This window comes from Vanessa atalanta, chromosome 6 (genome assembly GCF_905147765.1).
Source record: "Vanessa atalanta chromosome 6, ilVanAtal1.2, whole genome shotgun sequence".
NCBI classification, from domain to species: domain Eukaryota; kingdom Metazoa; phylum Arthropoda; class Insecta; order Lepidoptera; family Nymphalidae; genus Vanessa; species Vanessa atalanta.
In genome coordinates, this window is record NC_061876.1 from 3,615,010 (window position 1) to 3,628,693 (window position 13,684).

General features: G+C 29.1%; 5 protein-coding genes across 5 annotated transcripts; 2 read left to right on the plus strand and 3 right to left on the minus strand.

Moving 5' to 3' along the window:
• Positions 1 to 47: 47 nt before the first annotated feature.
• Positions 48 to 1,236, minus strand: LOC125064701 (ribosome maturation protein SBDS). Its single transcript, XM_047671883.1, has 2 exons — positions 943 to 1,236; positions 48 to 707 (listed from the first exon to the last, which is right to left on the minus strand). Exons 1-2 carry the CDS (start codon positions 1,071 to 1,073, stop codon positions 83 to 85), a joined length of 756 nt encoding a protein of 251 aa, XP_047527839.1. The 5' UTR covers positions 1,074 to 1,236; the 3' UTR covers positions 48 to 82.
• Positions 1,237 to 1,927: 691 nt separating this feature from the next.
• LOC125064553 (gametogenetin-binding protein 2-like) lies at positions 1,928 to 6,461 on the plus strand. The gene is made up of 8 exons (XM_047671658.1): positions 1,928 to 2,126; positions 2,385 to 2,575; positions 3,137 to 3,280; positions 3,660 to 3,948; positions 4,338 to 4,562; positions 4,867 to 5,148; positions 5,404 to 5,844; positions 6,235 to 6,461. The coding sequence occupies exons 1-8, from the start codon at positions 2,037 to 2,039 to the stop codon at positions 6,430 to 6,432; spliced, it is 1,860 nt and encodes a 619-aa protein (XP_047527614.1). The 5' UTR covers positions 1,928 to 2,036; the 3' UTR covers positions 6,433 to 6,461.
• Positions 6,462 to 6,631: 170 nt separating this feature from the next.
• LOC125064554 (3-oxoacyl-[acyl-carrier-protein] synthase, mitochondrial) lies at positions 6,632 to 8,689 on the minus strand. The gene has a single exon (XM_047671659.1). It carries the CDS (start codon positions 8,495 to 8,497, stop codon positions 7,208 to 7,210), a length of 1,290 nt encoding a protein of 429 aa, XP_047527615.1. The 5' UTR covers positions 8,498 to 8,689; the 3' UTR covers positions 6,632 to 7,207.
• Positions 8,690 to 9,175: 486 nt separating this feature from the next.
• LOC125064556 (neuferricin) lies at positions 9,176 to 12,084 on the plus strand. The gene is made up of 4 exons (XM_047671660.1): positions 9,176 to 9,583; positions 9,686 to 9,829; positions 9,940 to 10,126; positions 11,775 to 12,084. The coding sequence occupies exons 1-4, from the start codon at positions 9,301 to 9,303 to the stop codon at positions 11,938 to 11,940; spliced, it is 780 nt and encodes a 259-aa protein (XP_047527616.1). The 5' UTR covers positions 9,176 to 9,300; the 3' UTR covers positions 11,941 to 12,084.
• Positions 12,085 to 12,291: 207 nt separating this feature from the next.
• On the minus strand, positions 12,292 to 13,352 carry LOC125064763. The gene is made up of 2 exons (XM_047671965.1): positions 13,067 to 13,352; positions 12,292 to 12,972 (listed from the first exon to the last, which is right to left on the minus strand). The coding sequence occupies exons 1-2, from the start codon at positions 13,078 to 13,080 to the stop codon at positions 12,432 to 12,434; spliced, it is 555 nt and encodes a 184-aa protein (XP_047527921.1). The 5' UTR covers positions 13,081 to 13,352; the 3' UTR covers positions 12,292 to 12,431.
• Positions 13,353 to 13,684: the final 332 nt, after the last annotated feature.

The window sequence follows — 13,684 nt, forward strand, 5'->3', positions numbered from 1 at the left end:
AACATTAACAAAAATATTTATTTATTTTACAAGATATTAAAAAGTTTATAATTAATATATATATTACAGATAATGGACAAGTTTATAGTGCTTGTTCGCCTTCAATCATTTCTTTAAGGTTTAATAATTCAAACTGTCCAGTGCCTTTAGTTTCTGTTTTAATCAATTCGTCTAAAATTCTAAAGCTTCCAGGATCAATAAGGCATATAACATTTGCTGTACCTGATTCCCAATGCTCTTCTTCAACATTAGTAGCTAATTTGACAGCTTTGTCTCTCACTTTACGAGCTTCTTTTCCACTCAACAAAATTCTTACTCTCATCTGTGCCCGTTCAAGTGGTATATCTTTTTTTATTAAAGGTATTACATCAAGAGATTGTTGTTTTGCACTCTTATTTACATTCACTGAGAAGTGTATATCTTTCATTGCCTTTTCTATGATAGACACTGGATATGGTCTTTTCGTTTCAGGATTCACACATTTGTCTGCTACAGTAGTAGCAATATCTTTAAAAAGTGCATCTATCTGTGAATGCCTTTCCTTATCTGAAACTTGTAGTTCACCTTTCTCCAATATTTCTTTGCATATTTCAGTTTGGTCATCTTTACCAAAAACTTTAACCAAATCATCCTTTTTAGCTACTTGACCCTTCGACACATTAGTAAATACAGTGTGAGTCTGTAATACTTCATCAATATCTTTCTCTCTGAAATATTTAATAAATATTATATAATATCTATTTCATTTTAGGTTATAAGAGAATAATAAGAAATGTGTAACATATAATAATGAAAAATTATGATGACACATTTCAAAAATATCTTAAATTAGAAGATGATGAAGTATAAGATACATTATAATCAAGTACATATCTTATGTCTTTTGAGAGATTAAGATAAAATATTTCATTTTAGTAGAATAAGAGTAAATAATTAACTTACAATTTATTTCTCCAAGATACTACTTTATTTCTGTAACAAGCTATCTCAAACCTTTTACCACCTTTTTTTAACCTTACGATAGCAACGTTTGTTAAGCGAATTTGATTTGTTGGAGTAAATATTTTAGACATTTTAAATTATTTGATCGTATCGAAAAATTAAATACTCATCTATATTTTGATAAATATGAGAACTCTGGAAACGTCAAAGTAATTATGTACAATAAACAACAATTGTACAGAGAGTTTTTTATTATGTATATATTCAGTTTTCAATAGAATCGAAAAATAAGACCTTCAAATAGTGATGCCCGCTAAAAATATCAACGATAATTGCGGTTTATTCAAAATTGCTATTGAACTAAAATATTTAAAAAAATCTTTAAGAGATAATACTTTATATATCCTGTTTTGTATAGTAGTTAGTGATTTGTTAATTAGGTATCCAATTTGAAAAGTTACCTAATCTGAAATATTTTATATATTACCTGTCGTCTTATAATTATTTTAATAATACATTTTGTGATTGAAGTAATCCTTATTTCAATCATAAAATGTATAATTGTAAAAGGTTTTTATTTACAAACCTAAACATGTTTCGTGAAGTTTAAATGTAATATTATTTAATATATACTGAAAAGCTTTATTATTCTATTGTATATTTATTTATCTATTGAAGGTTTCAGCTAAATGTTAATAAAAGTTATTTATATGCCCAACTAGATTCACTACATAAAATATTTGTATTACAAATCGTTATAATAGTAGATTTAAAATTGTTATAGGATATATACTAACAGAACTTAATATCTTGATTTTAATTTAAAAATATTATAAGATAATTACAGCTAGTCTTTATAATAGAATGTCTTAAATTAAAGGAAACAAATAATTTCTTTTGATTGTGTCTATTATCTTTATACGGATATGTCCGTTATTTTAATGTATACATGCTCTGTGGTGACTATGTATTTAATTTAATCTGCGCTTAACTGGACGTCACGACGTGTATTTCATTTAAGTTGGCCGTCATCAGCCGTCATTTTGTTATATTTGTATATTTTGTCGGCAATTTTTATGTGAATAATCATAAAAATGGCTAAATTAGTCGATATATATAATTGTGATAAAGACCCCGTTATCAAGAGAAAACAGTTGCCGTTAACTATTTACGAAAACTTAACTGTAAGTTGCCTAGTTGCACTTTGACATTACCTCAAACGTAGATTACATATTAAAAGATAGAAAATAAGCGTACGTTACAGGAAATCATGCTTAATTTCAAGAATGTATATATTTTTTATCATAATTTAATATTTATTTATATTTTTTTCATGTAAATTAATTATAATTCTTATAATCACTAGATGTGACGTTTAAATGTTGACCTTATTTTCTGGAATTTTTCTTTGTTGAATATATATTATTCTTTATAATTTGCAGATGATTATGGATCTAAATACTATGGGCCTTATTTTTGATAGTCCTCAAGTTAAAGGTCGGGAATACGATGAATTTATCCGCAAATACAGAACTCTCACGACAGATGAATTAAAGTCGGCACTTAGAGTTGACGCTTCCGATATATTTAATGTTTTAAATCAAAGCATTCCTTGTGTTGGTTGTCGAAGAAGGTACTAATCGCTGTTTTTATTGTTATCTTTTAATTTAATGATTGGATTGATATTAACTTTCAAATATAAACAATAATAATAATTTAAAGATAATTCAAATATTTACTCATACCTTTAGTTCATATTATCAAAAGAAGAAATTATGCTATGAACCGTTTCTGCTTAATAAGTATACTCATTGATTAAGTTATTTATAGTACTAGTATGTGTAAATATCAATAATTATATTCAATTTTATAAAGATAAACTAAAAATGAAATTTATGCGTACTAAAAAACATAGACTGATAGCATTTTTTTTATATGGAAATAGTATACAATATATTAATATTCCACATAATTGTATTACATGATATTATGTATGCACATAATTAATTTTCTCAGTTCCTTTTATTTTATATTGATTTTATAAATTTAAATTTAGTTTTAACTATTCTATAATTATATTATTTATTATTTAATATTAATTTCTTTATACTAATATAAAAAGAATTAACATCTAAATTATTTTCATTAAGTTAAAGTTAAGCTTACTATTATTAACCTCTTTTATTTGTTTCAGTGTTGAAAGACTTTTTTATCAATTATGTAAATCAGGTCATCCAACTTTAGATCCATTAATTTTGACACAAGATGAAATTATGACTATAAGAGAAGATAAAATAACAAATCCACAGTCCCTGGCCACATTGCTAAATGGACACAGGTAAAAATAACTTAATATTATTTAACTCAGGTTATGTAGGATATTTATATTGTTTATACATACAACAACAGTATGATTTAGTGTGGATAGTCAGAAATGCATACACATATAGTGTATATTAGTAAAAAGGACTTAGAGAGTTGTTACTTTAGGTAGACGGTAGACCTATGTTAAGCTTGTATGTGATTTTGAAGACATTATTAAATAACAATATTTTTCATATTAGAAAAGGGTAATGCAAGTTATCCTAATATCACCATGGCATTTATAACAGCCCAAAGTGGAACCACAGGAATATAAAGTATTGACCTCTAAGTCTTAATAAAAATGTCTTGGAAAATCTGTAATTATCTTTGAATTCAATTTTCTTTTTTAACAGTACTGGTCTTGAATGCCTTATCTTGAGTCAACCTAGATGGAAAAAGTCCCAGCGGTGTACGTTACATTCACTCGAGGCAGGCACTGCAAGAGGTTGGGGTGCCACATCAGGCTGTGGTTGGGGCTGGGGTGCGTGGGGGTGGGGTGGTCGCACGGCATGGTGTGCAGCGTGGGACGCCATGCGTACCTCAGCAAGGGAACATGTCACCTTAGTACATTTTAACACTTTACATGATACTCTTCACAACTATCTCAGGAAACACAGATTTTGTGCAGACTGCAAAACTAAGGTATGAATGGTATTTCCTTATGTATGTAATATACTTTTAGCAATTTGATTTATTTTATAAGATTATTATTACTGAATATAACTTAGGAAATTGTGTAATTTTTGCTACATTAATCATGAGTCATTTTCAATTCAGTAGTCACGAAAGATACATAAATTTTACAACTGTTGTACCATTGTCATTAAATTCAACATTTCTTTAGCAAATTATTTCAATTTCAAAACTGAAACATGCATTTTTTTATATACTTGTATACATAAACAATTTTGTGTGTAAGGAGTGATTTAAATTTAGATGTCTGCAAAGAATAACATCATATTCTCTTATAATATTATCATTCTATCATCAAATAAACTATAATTAAAAATACCTTAATAATAATTTTACAGGTATTGAGAGCTTATCAGTTATTAGTTGAAGAGAAAGAACCACAAAAAGAGAAAGGTTATGTTGGTGCCTTATATGGAGGTATTAAACGGTGTCTGTTAGACAAACATCTGCACCTACAAGCAAAAACAGACTACATTGCACATCTTATAGCTAGAGCTGAGCCAGAACTGTTTGGGAATCATCGTGAAAAACATGCTAAAACTTTAGAAATTGCACAGGAAGAGGCAAGTATAGTCAAATTTCTTTATTAATTAATGGTTTGTGTTGGGAATTTCTTAAGATTTGTCTTAGAATTTTAGTAGGTATGATCTTCGTCTGCTTTTTATGAATAATGTCAATTTGATTTTTTACCCACTCCCATCATTAATTTATTTTAATTGTGCAGTTTATGCAGTAAAATGTGCAGTTTCTTAAAGCATATATACTATAGATAATTAAGTATTTATATAGTTATGGTGTGCTAAAGCAGCAATTTAAAGCCATTTATAATTGTCATCAATTTTATAATAAAAGCAAACATTCATTTAGGTCCTAATTTGTCTTGGAATATGCATCTATGAGCGGCTGCAACGAATTTCACTTAGACTGCGTGAAGAAGAAAACACATGTCAAATACTTGCAGCTGTAGGTGTAGAAGCACTGTATCGTAAATTTGAGACAGCTGTTGAACTCAAGAGTGGTGTATCAAAGCTACAGCTTTTATATGATGAAATAACACAAGAAGAATTAACAAGACAGCAACGAAAAGAACAGAAAAAGCTTAAAAGAAGGAAGAAGAAGGAACGCCTGGCTGTAGAGGGCAAATGCAAAGTAATTTTTAATAAAATTATACAACAACCTTTTAACACTTATTTAATTGTGATAATTATGCTAAAAAGATTATTGAGCATAAAAGAATATTGTTTTGAGTTCATAAAATTTCTATATATTTTAATTGTAGAACATAATTTATTATTGTATTTAGAGTACAACTAGTAATATACCCGCCATTAAATGACTAAACAAATTTAGAATGTCAATATACCATTTCATATAGGTAAACATATTTTTATATTTCTTTTACAGGAAGCTGATTCAGAGGAACCTGAAGACAAGTGCCAATGTGAAGAATGTTTATTAGAAGAAAGAGATACTCCAACTGATTTGCTAACACCTCGTGATTTCAACCAGTGCTATGATGGAATACAATCCAATGGTGATAGTTGTCATTCATGTCAAGAAGACTATACGAAACTTTGTTCACCAAAGAAGTTAGGAAAAAAACTAACCAAAAACGGCAACTTATCACCTAATGAACATTCTCAAGATTGTGGTTACTCATCTGGTAACAATGGTGGTTGCTGTGAAACAATGTCTGGTTCATCTTCGTTAATGAGTTCTCCGGAAGGTTCTGAGGTTGCTTGTTCTGAAGGATTTTGCAATCACGAAAGGGGAGACTGCTTGGATATACCTAAAAACGACAAAATTTCATGCACTGGTTTCACACTCTCTCTGCAAGAAATGCTGGTATGTATTAATATTTAACAAAATTTAAAAAAACTTAAAAATTGGGTATTTGGGTATACTTGGTGGTAGGGCTTTGTGCGAGCCCGTCTGGGTAGGTACCACCCACTCATCAGATATTCTACCGCCAAATAACAATACTCTGTATTGTTGTGTTCCGGTTGGAAGGGTGAGTGAGCCAGTGTAATCACAGGCACAAGGGACATTACATCTTAGGTCCCAAGGTTGGTGGCGCATAGGTGATGTAAGGAATGGTTAATATTTCTTACGGCACCTTTGTCTATGGGCGGTGGTGACCCATATGCTCGCCCGCCAACCAATGCCATAAAAAAAAAAAAAAAAAATTATTATGTTACTATTGTGAAAATATTTTAATAATCATTTTATTTACAGGACACATGTTCATCAGATGAAGAAAAAGACACCAGTTATATTCCCATTGAAGAAGTACTGGAATTTAAATCAAGGAGAAACATTACAGAAAAAAGGCAAGAGCTAAGACAGAATTTAAGGCAAAAGTTTGCTCAGTTATGTGTGAACACACCACAATTACCATCTGTAATGCTAAAGCAGGGTAAAAATCCTGTATAATATGATAATAAAATATTGTAACATTCAAACTGCACACAAACAAAAAGCCTCTGAGTCAGTAGATGAAAAACATTAATACAGATAAATTCATATAAAACTTTATTTTACATTATTTATATTCATTTTATATTAATTCAAATTAATTGCTCATTTAAAGTTAAATTAAAAAGTTTTCTTTATACACTTTTTACAAATGCTATAAAATCATATATAACTTTAACAATCTTAGTAACAATTTCCATTTTGTAGGACAGTTTCACATAAAAGATAATCATGTTCCTGAAATATATTCAAATCCTACCAATTAGGCCAATGATTCTTATGTAGGTGTATTTGAAAAGGTGCTTATAGCATATGTAATATATATATATACATAACAATCTATATTATATAATTATAAGTTTTATTCAATGAAGTGCAAGTTTGAATGATTCCAACTTTTTATGATATTATGAAATTATTGACTGGATAACACCAGCATTTAACAAATATTTACTGTTTAAAATGTTAAAGCTTTGTAATGAAATATAGTAGCATTTTGATCAAATAATTTAATTTTCATGCTTTATGTGACTCAATATATTATGTGGTACACAAATGAATTATTTTTCGCTCTTTATGAGAATGCTTTAACAGCATGTTGTTGGGAGTTACTGTGGCTAGTTAGCCAATGTTGTAAAATCTGAAAACATTTGTAACTCAGTTTTAAATATACTATCGAGTCTAAAGCATGCTTTTATTTGTTCGTACTATCCCTCAATACATTGTATGTTATTTAAATACTTGAAATACAGAGAGTTGCATTGGTGCCTCCAAATCCAAATGAGTTTTTTAAAGCTACCCGTCTTTCTTTATTCCATTTTTGTGGAACATTTGCTACATAGTTTAAATCATCTATAGGTTCATCTAAATTGATTGTAGGTGGCACAATTCCATGGTAGCATGCCAAAATAGTCCACACAGCTTCTAAGTTTCCAGCAGCACCTAATAAATGGCCATGGGCCCCTTTTGTGGAAGACACCATTAAGTTTTTAACATTTTCTTTGAAAAGTGTTCTGATAGCTGTAGATTCAATACCATCTCCTACAGGTGTAGATGTGGCATGTGCATTAATATATGATATTTCATTATTAATTAAGTTACTATCATGCAAAGCTCTACTCATTGATAATATTGCACCACTTCCGTCTTCTCTTGGAGAAGTAATGTGGGAAGCATCCCCAGAAAGACCATAACCTAATATTTCCGCATACATCTTAGCATTCCTTCTCAAAGCATGCTCATACTCTTCTAGAACAACAACAGCTGCTCCTTCACCCATTACAAAACCATCCCTAAGTTTATCAAATGGTCTTGAAGCCTTTTCAGGAATATCATTGAAAGAAGTGCTTAAAGCTCTTAATCTACAAAATCCAGCAATCGCTAGAGGGCTTATACAAGATTCTGCACCTCCACAGACCATAACTTCTGCGTCACCATTTCTTATGAACCTAAATGCATCACCTATGGAATGTGCTCCAGTAGCACATGCTGTAGACACTGCATGATTGGGACCTCGAAAGCCATATCTTATGCTAATATGACCGGCTGCCATGTTTGGTAATATTCTAGGTACGAAAAATGGACTGACTTTATTGTAACCTAATTTCAGAGCATTATTTGTTTCACAGACATCTTTTAGATCTATCATTCCCATACCAAGTGCTACTCCTGTTGCTTCTTTATCTGCATCAGACTGTGGAATCCAATTCGCATCTGTAAGAGCTTCGGCAGTTGCAACCAGAGCTATACAGGTGGCAGGGGCCATGAATTTTAAATTGGATTTAGACATTGCTTTTGCTATTTCATTATCGGTCTCTATAGGTATAACAGCCGCTACTCTGCTTGGTAGTTTTGAGTATTCCTCATCTTTAAGTGATATTATACCACAGTGTCCTTTTAAGAGATTATTCCAAGCAAGTTCAGATCCCGTTCCCAAAGGTGATACTATTCCAACACCTGTAACAACTACTCTTCGTCTAGGTGGAAACTGTGTATATTTACGTAAGTGGATAAGAAACTTCATACTGCTTAGTTTAACAAAGAGGTTAAAATCATTATTATCTGCAAATTATTGTTGGGCAAGTAATTAATTAATGTACTTGACTTAAAGTAATGTATCTTATCACTATTATTTAAAATAAAACTTTGATATCAAATGTATAATAAATAACAAAGACTTATACACTTCGACCTTCGTTAATTATAAACAAGGAATTGTCACTGTCAAAATTAATGTATTGGTTATGGAGTGTAGAGGTAAGGAACAGCATTTAAGGGTCTCATATTCCCCTTATTATATTATTTAAATGATATCTTTATTTTTAATTTCTCTTCTTATTACTGCTACTTACTTGTGACAGAAAACTGTTCATTTTTTACCCCGATCGGAATTATGATTAATCAGAGAAATCGGGAATAAAACGAGGAATACCATGATTGCTACTGTTCCACGCTTCTAAATTTTATTATATATTATATTAGGGTCTGAAATAATTCTTATTCAATTAAATAGCACATTAAAGTACAAATATATTATTTTATTAATTTCAGAATTATTTTTTATTGGTCGCCCTACTTATTCGAAATAGTCCGAAGATAAGTATTTATAAGTGCACAATGATGGCAGTGACTTTTTAGCTTTATATTAAATCATTTTTTTGCTATAGCTGACAGCTGTAACTAAAAGTAACAACACAAATGAATCTGTGTTCTACCAACTAAATGTCATTATCAAATGATGTCAATTGTCAATGATTCAGGTCACAGGTGTAATGTTTTGTTTACGTTTTGGTTTTAGAATACGAAAATAATTTCGACTTAATAAATATGTTTTTAACGTTATGCTCAAAATCAAATTTAAAATATATTATAATCACTGTTACGATCGCTATAACAGCCATAATTTTAAGAAAGTATAACTTTACTTTAAAGACTGATGATGACAAGTTAAAACGAACAAATGGGCCGTTGGTCTTCTCTTATGATGAATTAGCTAAATATGATGGAATATATATTGATAAGCTTTATTTATCCGTTATTGGAAGCATCTTTGATGTTACTGAAGGCAAGAAATATTATGCTAAAGGATCTCCATATCATTATTTCGTAGGTAATAAGATTAATCATGACATTTATTCTAAAATATGAGTTGCGCAAGTATTTTCGTTTAATTTTGTCAAATGCATTAACAGATTAAATGTATTTTTTCTAGGCAAAGATGGAACAAGAGCTTTGGTGACTGGTGATTTTAAAGATGAATCTAGCAATAAAGATCATGTTTTAGAATTATCTTGTGATGATGTATCAACAATATTGCACTGGAGACAGACATACAGAGAAAAATATAAATTTATTGGTATGCAATCTACAAATTCTGATTTATGTAAAATGCAAAATAATTGTGTAAAAGTTGACTAATTTAGTCCTTTTCAAGTAAATCATTTAATTTATAAATCATAATTTTAGGTTTACTAGCTGGTAGATATTATGATGAAAATGGTTTAGAAACCTCATACATGAGTGAATTCAAACATAAAATAAAGCTTTGCAAAAAAGAAAAAGAAGAGGCTAAAAATCAAGATAAATTGTATCCACCATGCAATATTTCTTGGAGTGAAGAAGAAGGGACACGCGTATGGTGTACAAAAACAAGGTAAAAAATCATTGATCTATTTTAAATATTAGTGCTGTCTTGGTCTAGAAGATATTCTAAAACTTTAAATTTGTAAATCATTTAATAGTCGTAAGAGGTTGAATAACAATGACTGATATAACAATATAAACAAATTCATACTAGGATACTGTTAATGAAAAATAACAGCTTATTTATTTATATATACAGGGTTATTAGTAATATTATAAAAAAGTATCAATTTAAATCTGAGTTTTTTCTTCTGATTTATAAAATCCATTAATAAGATTTACAAACACATCAAATATGATGCGGAAGATTTTGACTAGTTTGGTAGTTAGGTCACAACTTGGGAAAATAATGTGACTACATATGCAATTAGTAAATTCACTTCGAGCAAGAACTATAATCAGGCTAAATTTCAAAATGTCTTAAATATAATTTACCTATGAACTGTTTTTATTTCTAAATTTTATTTTAATTTTGTATTTTGAGCTTTATATAGGGTATTGTTTTTAAACATTAGTCCGAATTTGTTCATGTTTGGATATGAATTTCCACCAGTGGCCTTTGTGGTATTATATTATACATTTTTGGGGAGCTAAGAAAACGGTAATGTTTTTAAAATAATCTGCAAGACATATTTCATAACATAGTTTTTTGTTTTTAAGGCACAAAAATTGTGGAAAAAAATCCAAAAAATTATTGAAATAATATTGTTTCCATTACGCATTTTTAAATTTGGACCGATAATTATTGTTTTAACATTGATAAATAACCAGTGTTTAATCATTTTTATAAGTCAGAAGAAATAATCAGATTTAAATTGATATTTTTTTTTAAATAAATATTAGAAATTGTATTTTTTACTTATTTTCAAAAAAAGCTAAATAACTTGATAACTAAAAAATGGTTCACTTTTGCATTATACATATGGGGTCGAAATAATCGCAAATAGTGCCTCCTATTACCTCCTAACGGGATTACGTCGAATTATTAATAACCCTGTATATTTCACCTTAACCAAATTTAATTATGAAAGGCAACCAGAGGACAATAGGCAAATCGAAACACAATATTTGAGATTTTGAATAATCAGTGTTATTATTATGGATTTACCAAAAATGTGTGTGTTGATTGGTTGTGGCAAATGTTGCTTTGATAGTTTGGAACACGCTACTTATATAATTATAACTACTCCATTATCATTTTCATTTTATTAAGTGGATTTAATTAGTTAAGTTGTATAGGGTTGTATCATTAATAACAATAATTATTTCTCACAAAAATCATTTGTAGTGCATAAATTAAAAGAGCTATTACAAAATCACTTGGAATATGTAAATTTACTATTTGTTTATCTCTCTTTTGATTGGGGTATATATAGTAAAGTAAAAATTTTAGTCTGATTAAGAATGAATTTATACAAGGTAAGGAGTATTGTTAACTACTGGGAAGGTACAAACTTTATTCTCATGTTTTCGTTCAGTTTATGTAAGGAATAAAATTACAGGTATAATATGTATTGTCAAAAAAAATATTGAAATTGTCACTACACAAATTCAATTTTGTAATTAAAATAGTTAAAATTCGTACAAAGAATAAATTGGTGAATTAATGCATAGGAGTTTGTTTTATCTTAACTATTATTTTTTTTTAATTATTTCAGTGGTGGTATTGAACGAGGTTGGGTTGGAGTCCCACGCCAGCTATTTACCCCAGGTGTAGAGAAGCCTCGCTGTGTGTGTGTGAATCTCGAAAAAAATAATTCAAGTATGCTCAAAGAGTATGAGGGATGCCCCATTAAATCTACATATTGTGTATTTAAAGATTGAATGTTGTATATACTTTAGTTGAATGAGGTGATAAATTTTTTTTTAACAATTATTTATTTGATAGTTTTCATGAAGATCTTGCTTTATATCTATGTATTATTTTTATACTGTGTTAACTTTATTGTATTTAATTTTATAAGTTAAGTTTATGTGATTGTTACTAAATCTCATTCCAAAATAAAGTATTTTTATACATGATTTTAAATATGAATACTTTGACTTATAATAATTTAGGTGTAATGATATTGTCTATATCTTAAAATATGCCAAAACCAATCTTGATATATTTTTTAAAAACATATTAAATGACCAATTATTATTTAATAAACTTTATTCATAGTATTGGTGCAGTAAAATTAAAATAAATACTATAAACAAATGGAACAGATCTTTATTAAAAGTCACAGTAGTAGTATAACTTAATTATTGATTAATAATTGATTTTACAATAAACACTGACAAAAATACCGTAGGTAAATCATCTACTAATATTATACTGTGACATTATCAATAGTCTTACTCTCAGAATGAATTACTTCATCTAACTCCAAACACTCAATTGTTTTGAGAAACACATGCATGGGTATCTTTTTTCTATTAACAAATGTTTTATTTCCAAGAAGCTTCTTGATTTTTGCTCTACGTTTTTTAATTTTCTCTTTTGTGTATTGGCTACCTATTTGGAATGTCAATAGTCTTTTTATCTTTCGTCCTCCGATGTATGTCTCGGATTCTGCAGTACTAGGTTTTGGTTCCTCATAAATGGTTTCTAGAGTTTGAGTCAGAGACTTGATTTTCTTATTGAGATATAATGCTTCTATTTGTTTAGAATTCGCGTTTTCTGTTATATTATGTTTGCGAGGCTTCATACTAACTCTACGATTAGACGATTTACTCGGTTCTGGAACAAAGGGTTTTCTTTTCCTTAACACTCGGGAATTTGTTGTTTCAGGTGCAACATTAGCGTCAATGTTTTCCCCTATTTCCATAATATCTAAATGAGCCATTTTAGTTGGTAATTCCGATACTAATCTGCAAGAATACGTTACGTATATATGAAAAATGTAATACAAGATCTAATCATACAGAGGTAATATAGCTGGCTTTTTTATAAGAAAATACGCACCCGGATGCTTCCATCTTTATAATCAAAAACGTAATTTCATTTTATTATTTAAAAACAATATAATAAGCGAAACAGTTTGAAAAGTTAAAGATTTAAGGCCGTTTTCTCGTTTAATCTGACAGTGACACATTAAACTTTGTTTGAAGTATTTGAAGTATTCTAGCTATGTACCGCCAACAGAATAAAAATAACTACTTTTACAGCTGATGGAGTACGAGAGAACTTGTATTAGGTTAAGCCCAAGATAAAACCAATAATATATACATTTATATTAATAAGTAAATAAGAGTGCTGAAATTTAGTTATCTGTGACTTATTTCTTAGATTTTTCGGTTTAACGTGTTACAGTAAAACTAATAAACTACTTATAAATTAAATGATTAATCTTAGTATATTTTTTTGTAGTTTTTTATGAAGTATCATAATTAATTACTGAAAATAATAGTGCGCAATAATTAATAGACATATACGAACTACTTAATTCGTCTTAGGAACACCGTTCATCTTACTTTTAGGTCTCAGCAACCGCTTCATAGTCATAGAAAATGTTGATTAATTTGACGATATGTGCATTAATAAACGTTTAAGTTATTATCAACGCAGCGTTAATTGTTATTT

Coding starts and splice junctions, on each gene's coding strand:
- LOC125064701 (XM_047671883.1), bottom strand. CDS start 1,073: ATGTCTAAAATATTTACTCCAACAAATCAAATTCGCTTAACAAACGTT. Junction 708..942: donor GTATCTTGGAGAAATAAATT/GTAAGTTAATTA, acceptor TAAATATTTCAG/AGAGAAAGATATTGATGAAG.
- LOC125064553 (XM_047671658.1), top strand. CDS start 2,037: ATGGCTAAATTAGTCGATATATATAATTGTGATAAAGACCCCGTTATC. Junction 3,281..3,659: donor ACATTGCTAAATGGACACAG/GTAAAAATAACT, acceptor CTTTTTTAACAG/TACTGGTCTTGAATGCCTTA. Junction 3,949..4,337: donor GTGCAGACTGCAAAACTAAG/GTATGAATGGTA, acceptor ATAATTTTACAG/GTATTGAGAGCTTATCAGTT.
- LOC125064554 (XM_047671659.1), bottom strand. CDS start 8,497: ATGAAGTTTCTTATCCACTTACGTAAATATACACAGTTTCCACCTAGA.
- LOC125064556 (XM_047671660.1), top strand. CDS start 9,301: ATGTTTTTAACGTTATGCTCAAAATCAAATTTAAAATATATTATAATC. Junction 9,830..9,939: donor AGAAAAATATAAATTTATTG/GTATGCAATCTA, acceptor TCATAATTTTAG/GTTTACTAGCTGGTAGATAT. Junction 10,127..11,774: donor GTATGGTGTACAAAAACAAG/GTAAAAAATCAT, acceptor TAATTATTTCAG/TGGTGGTATTGAACGAGGTT.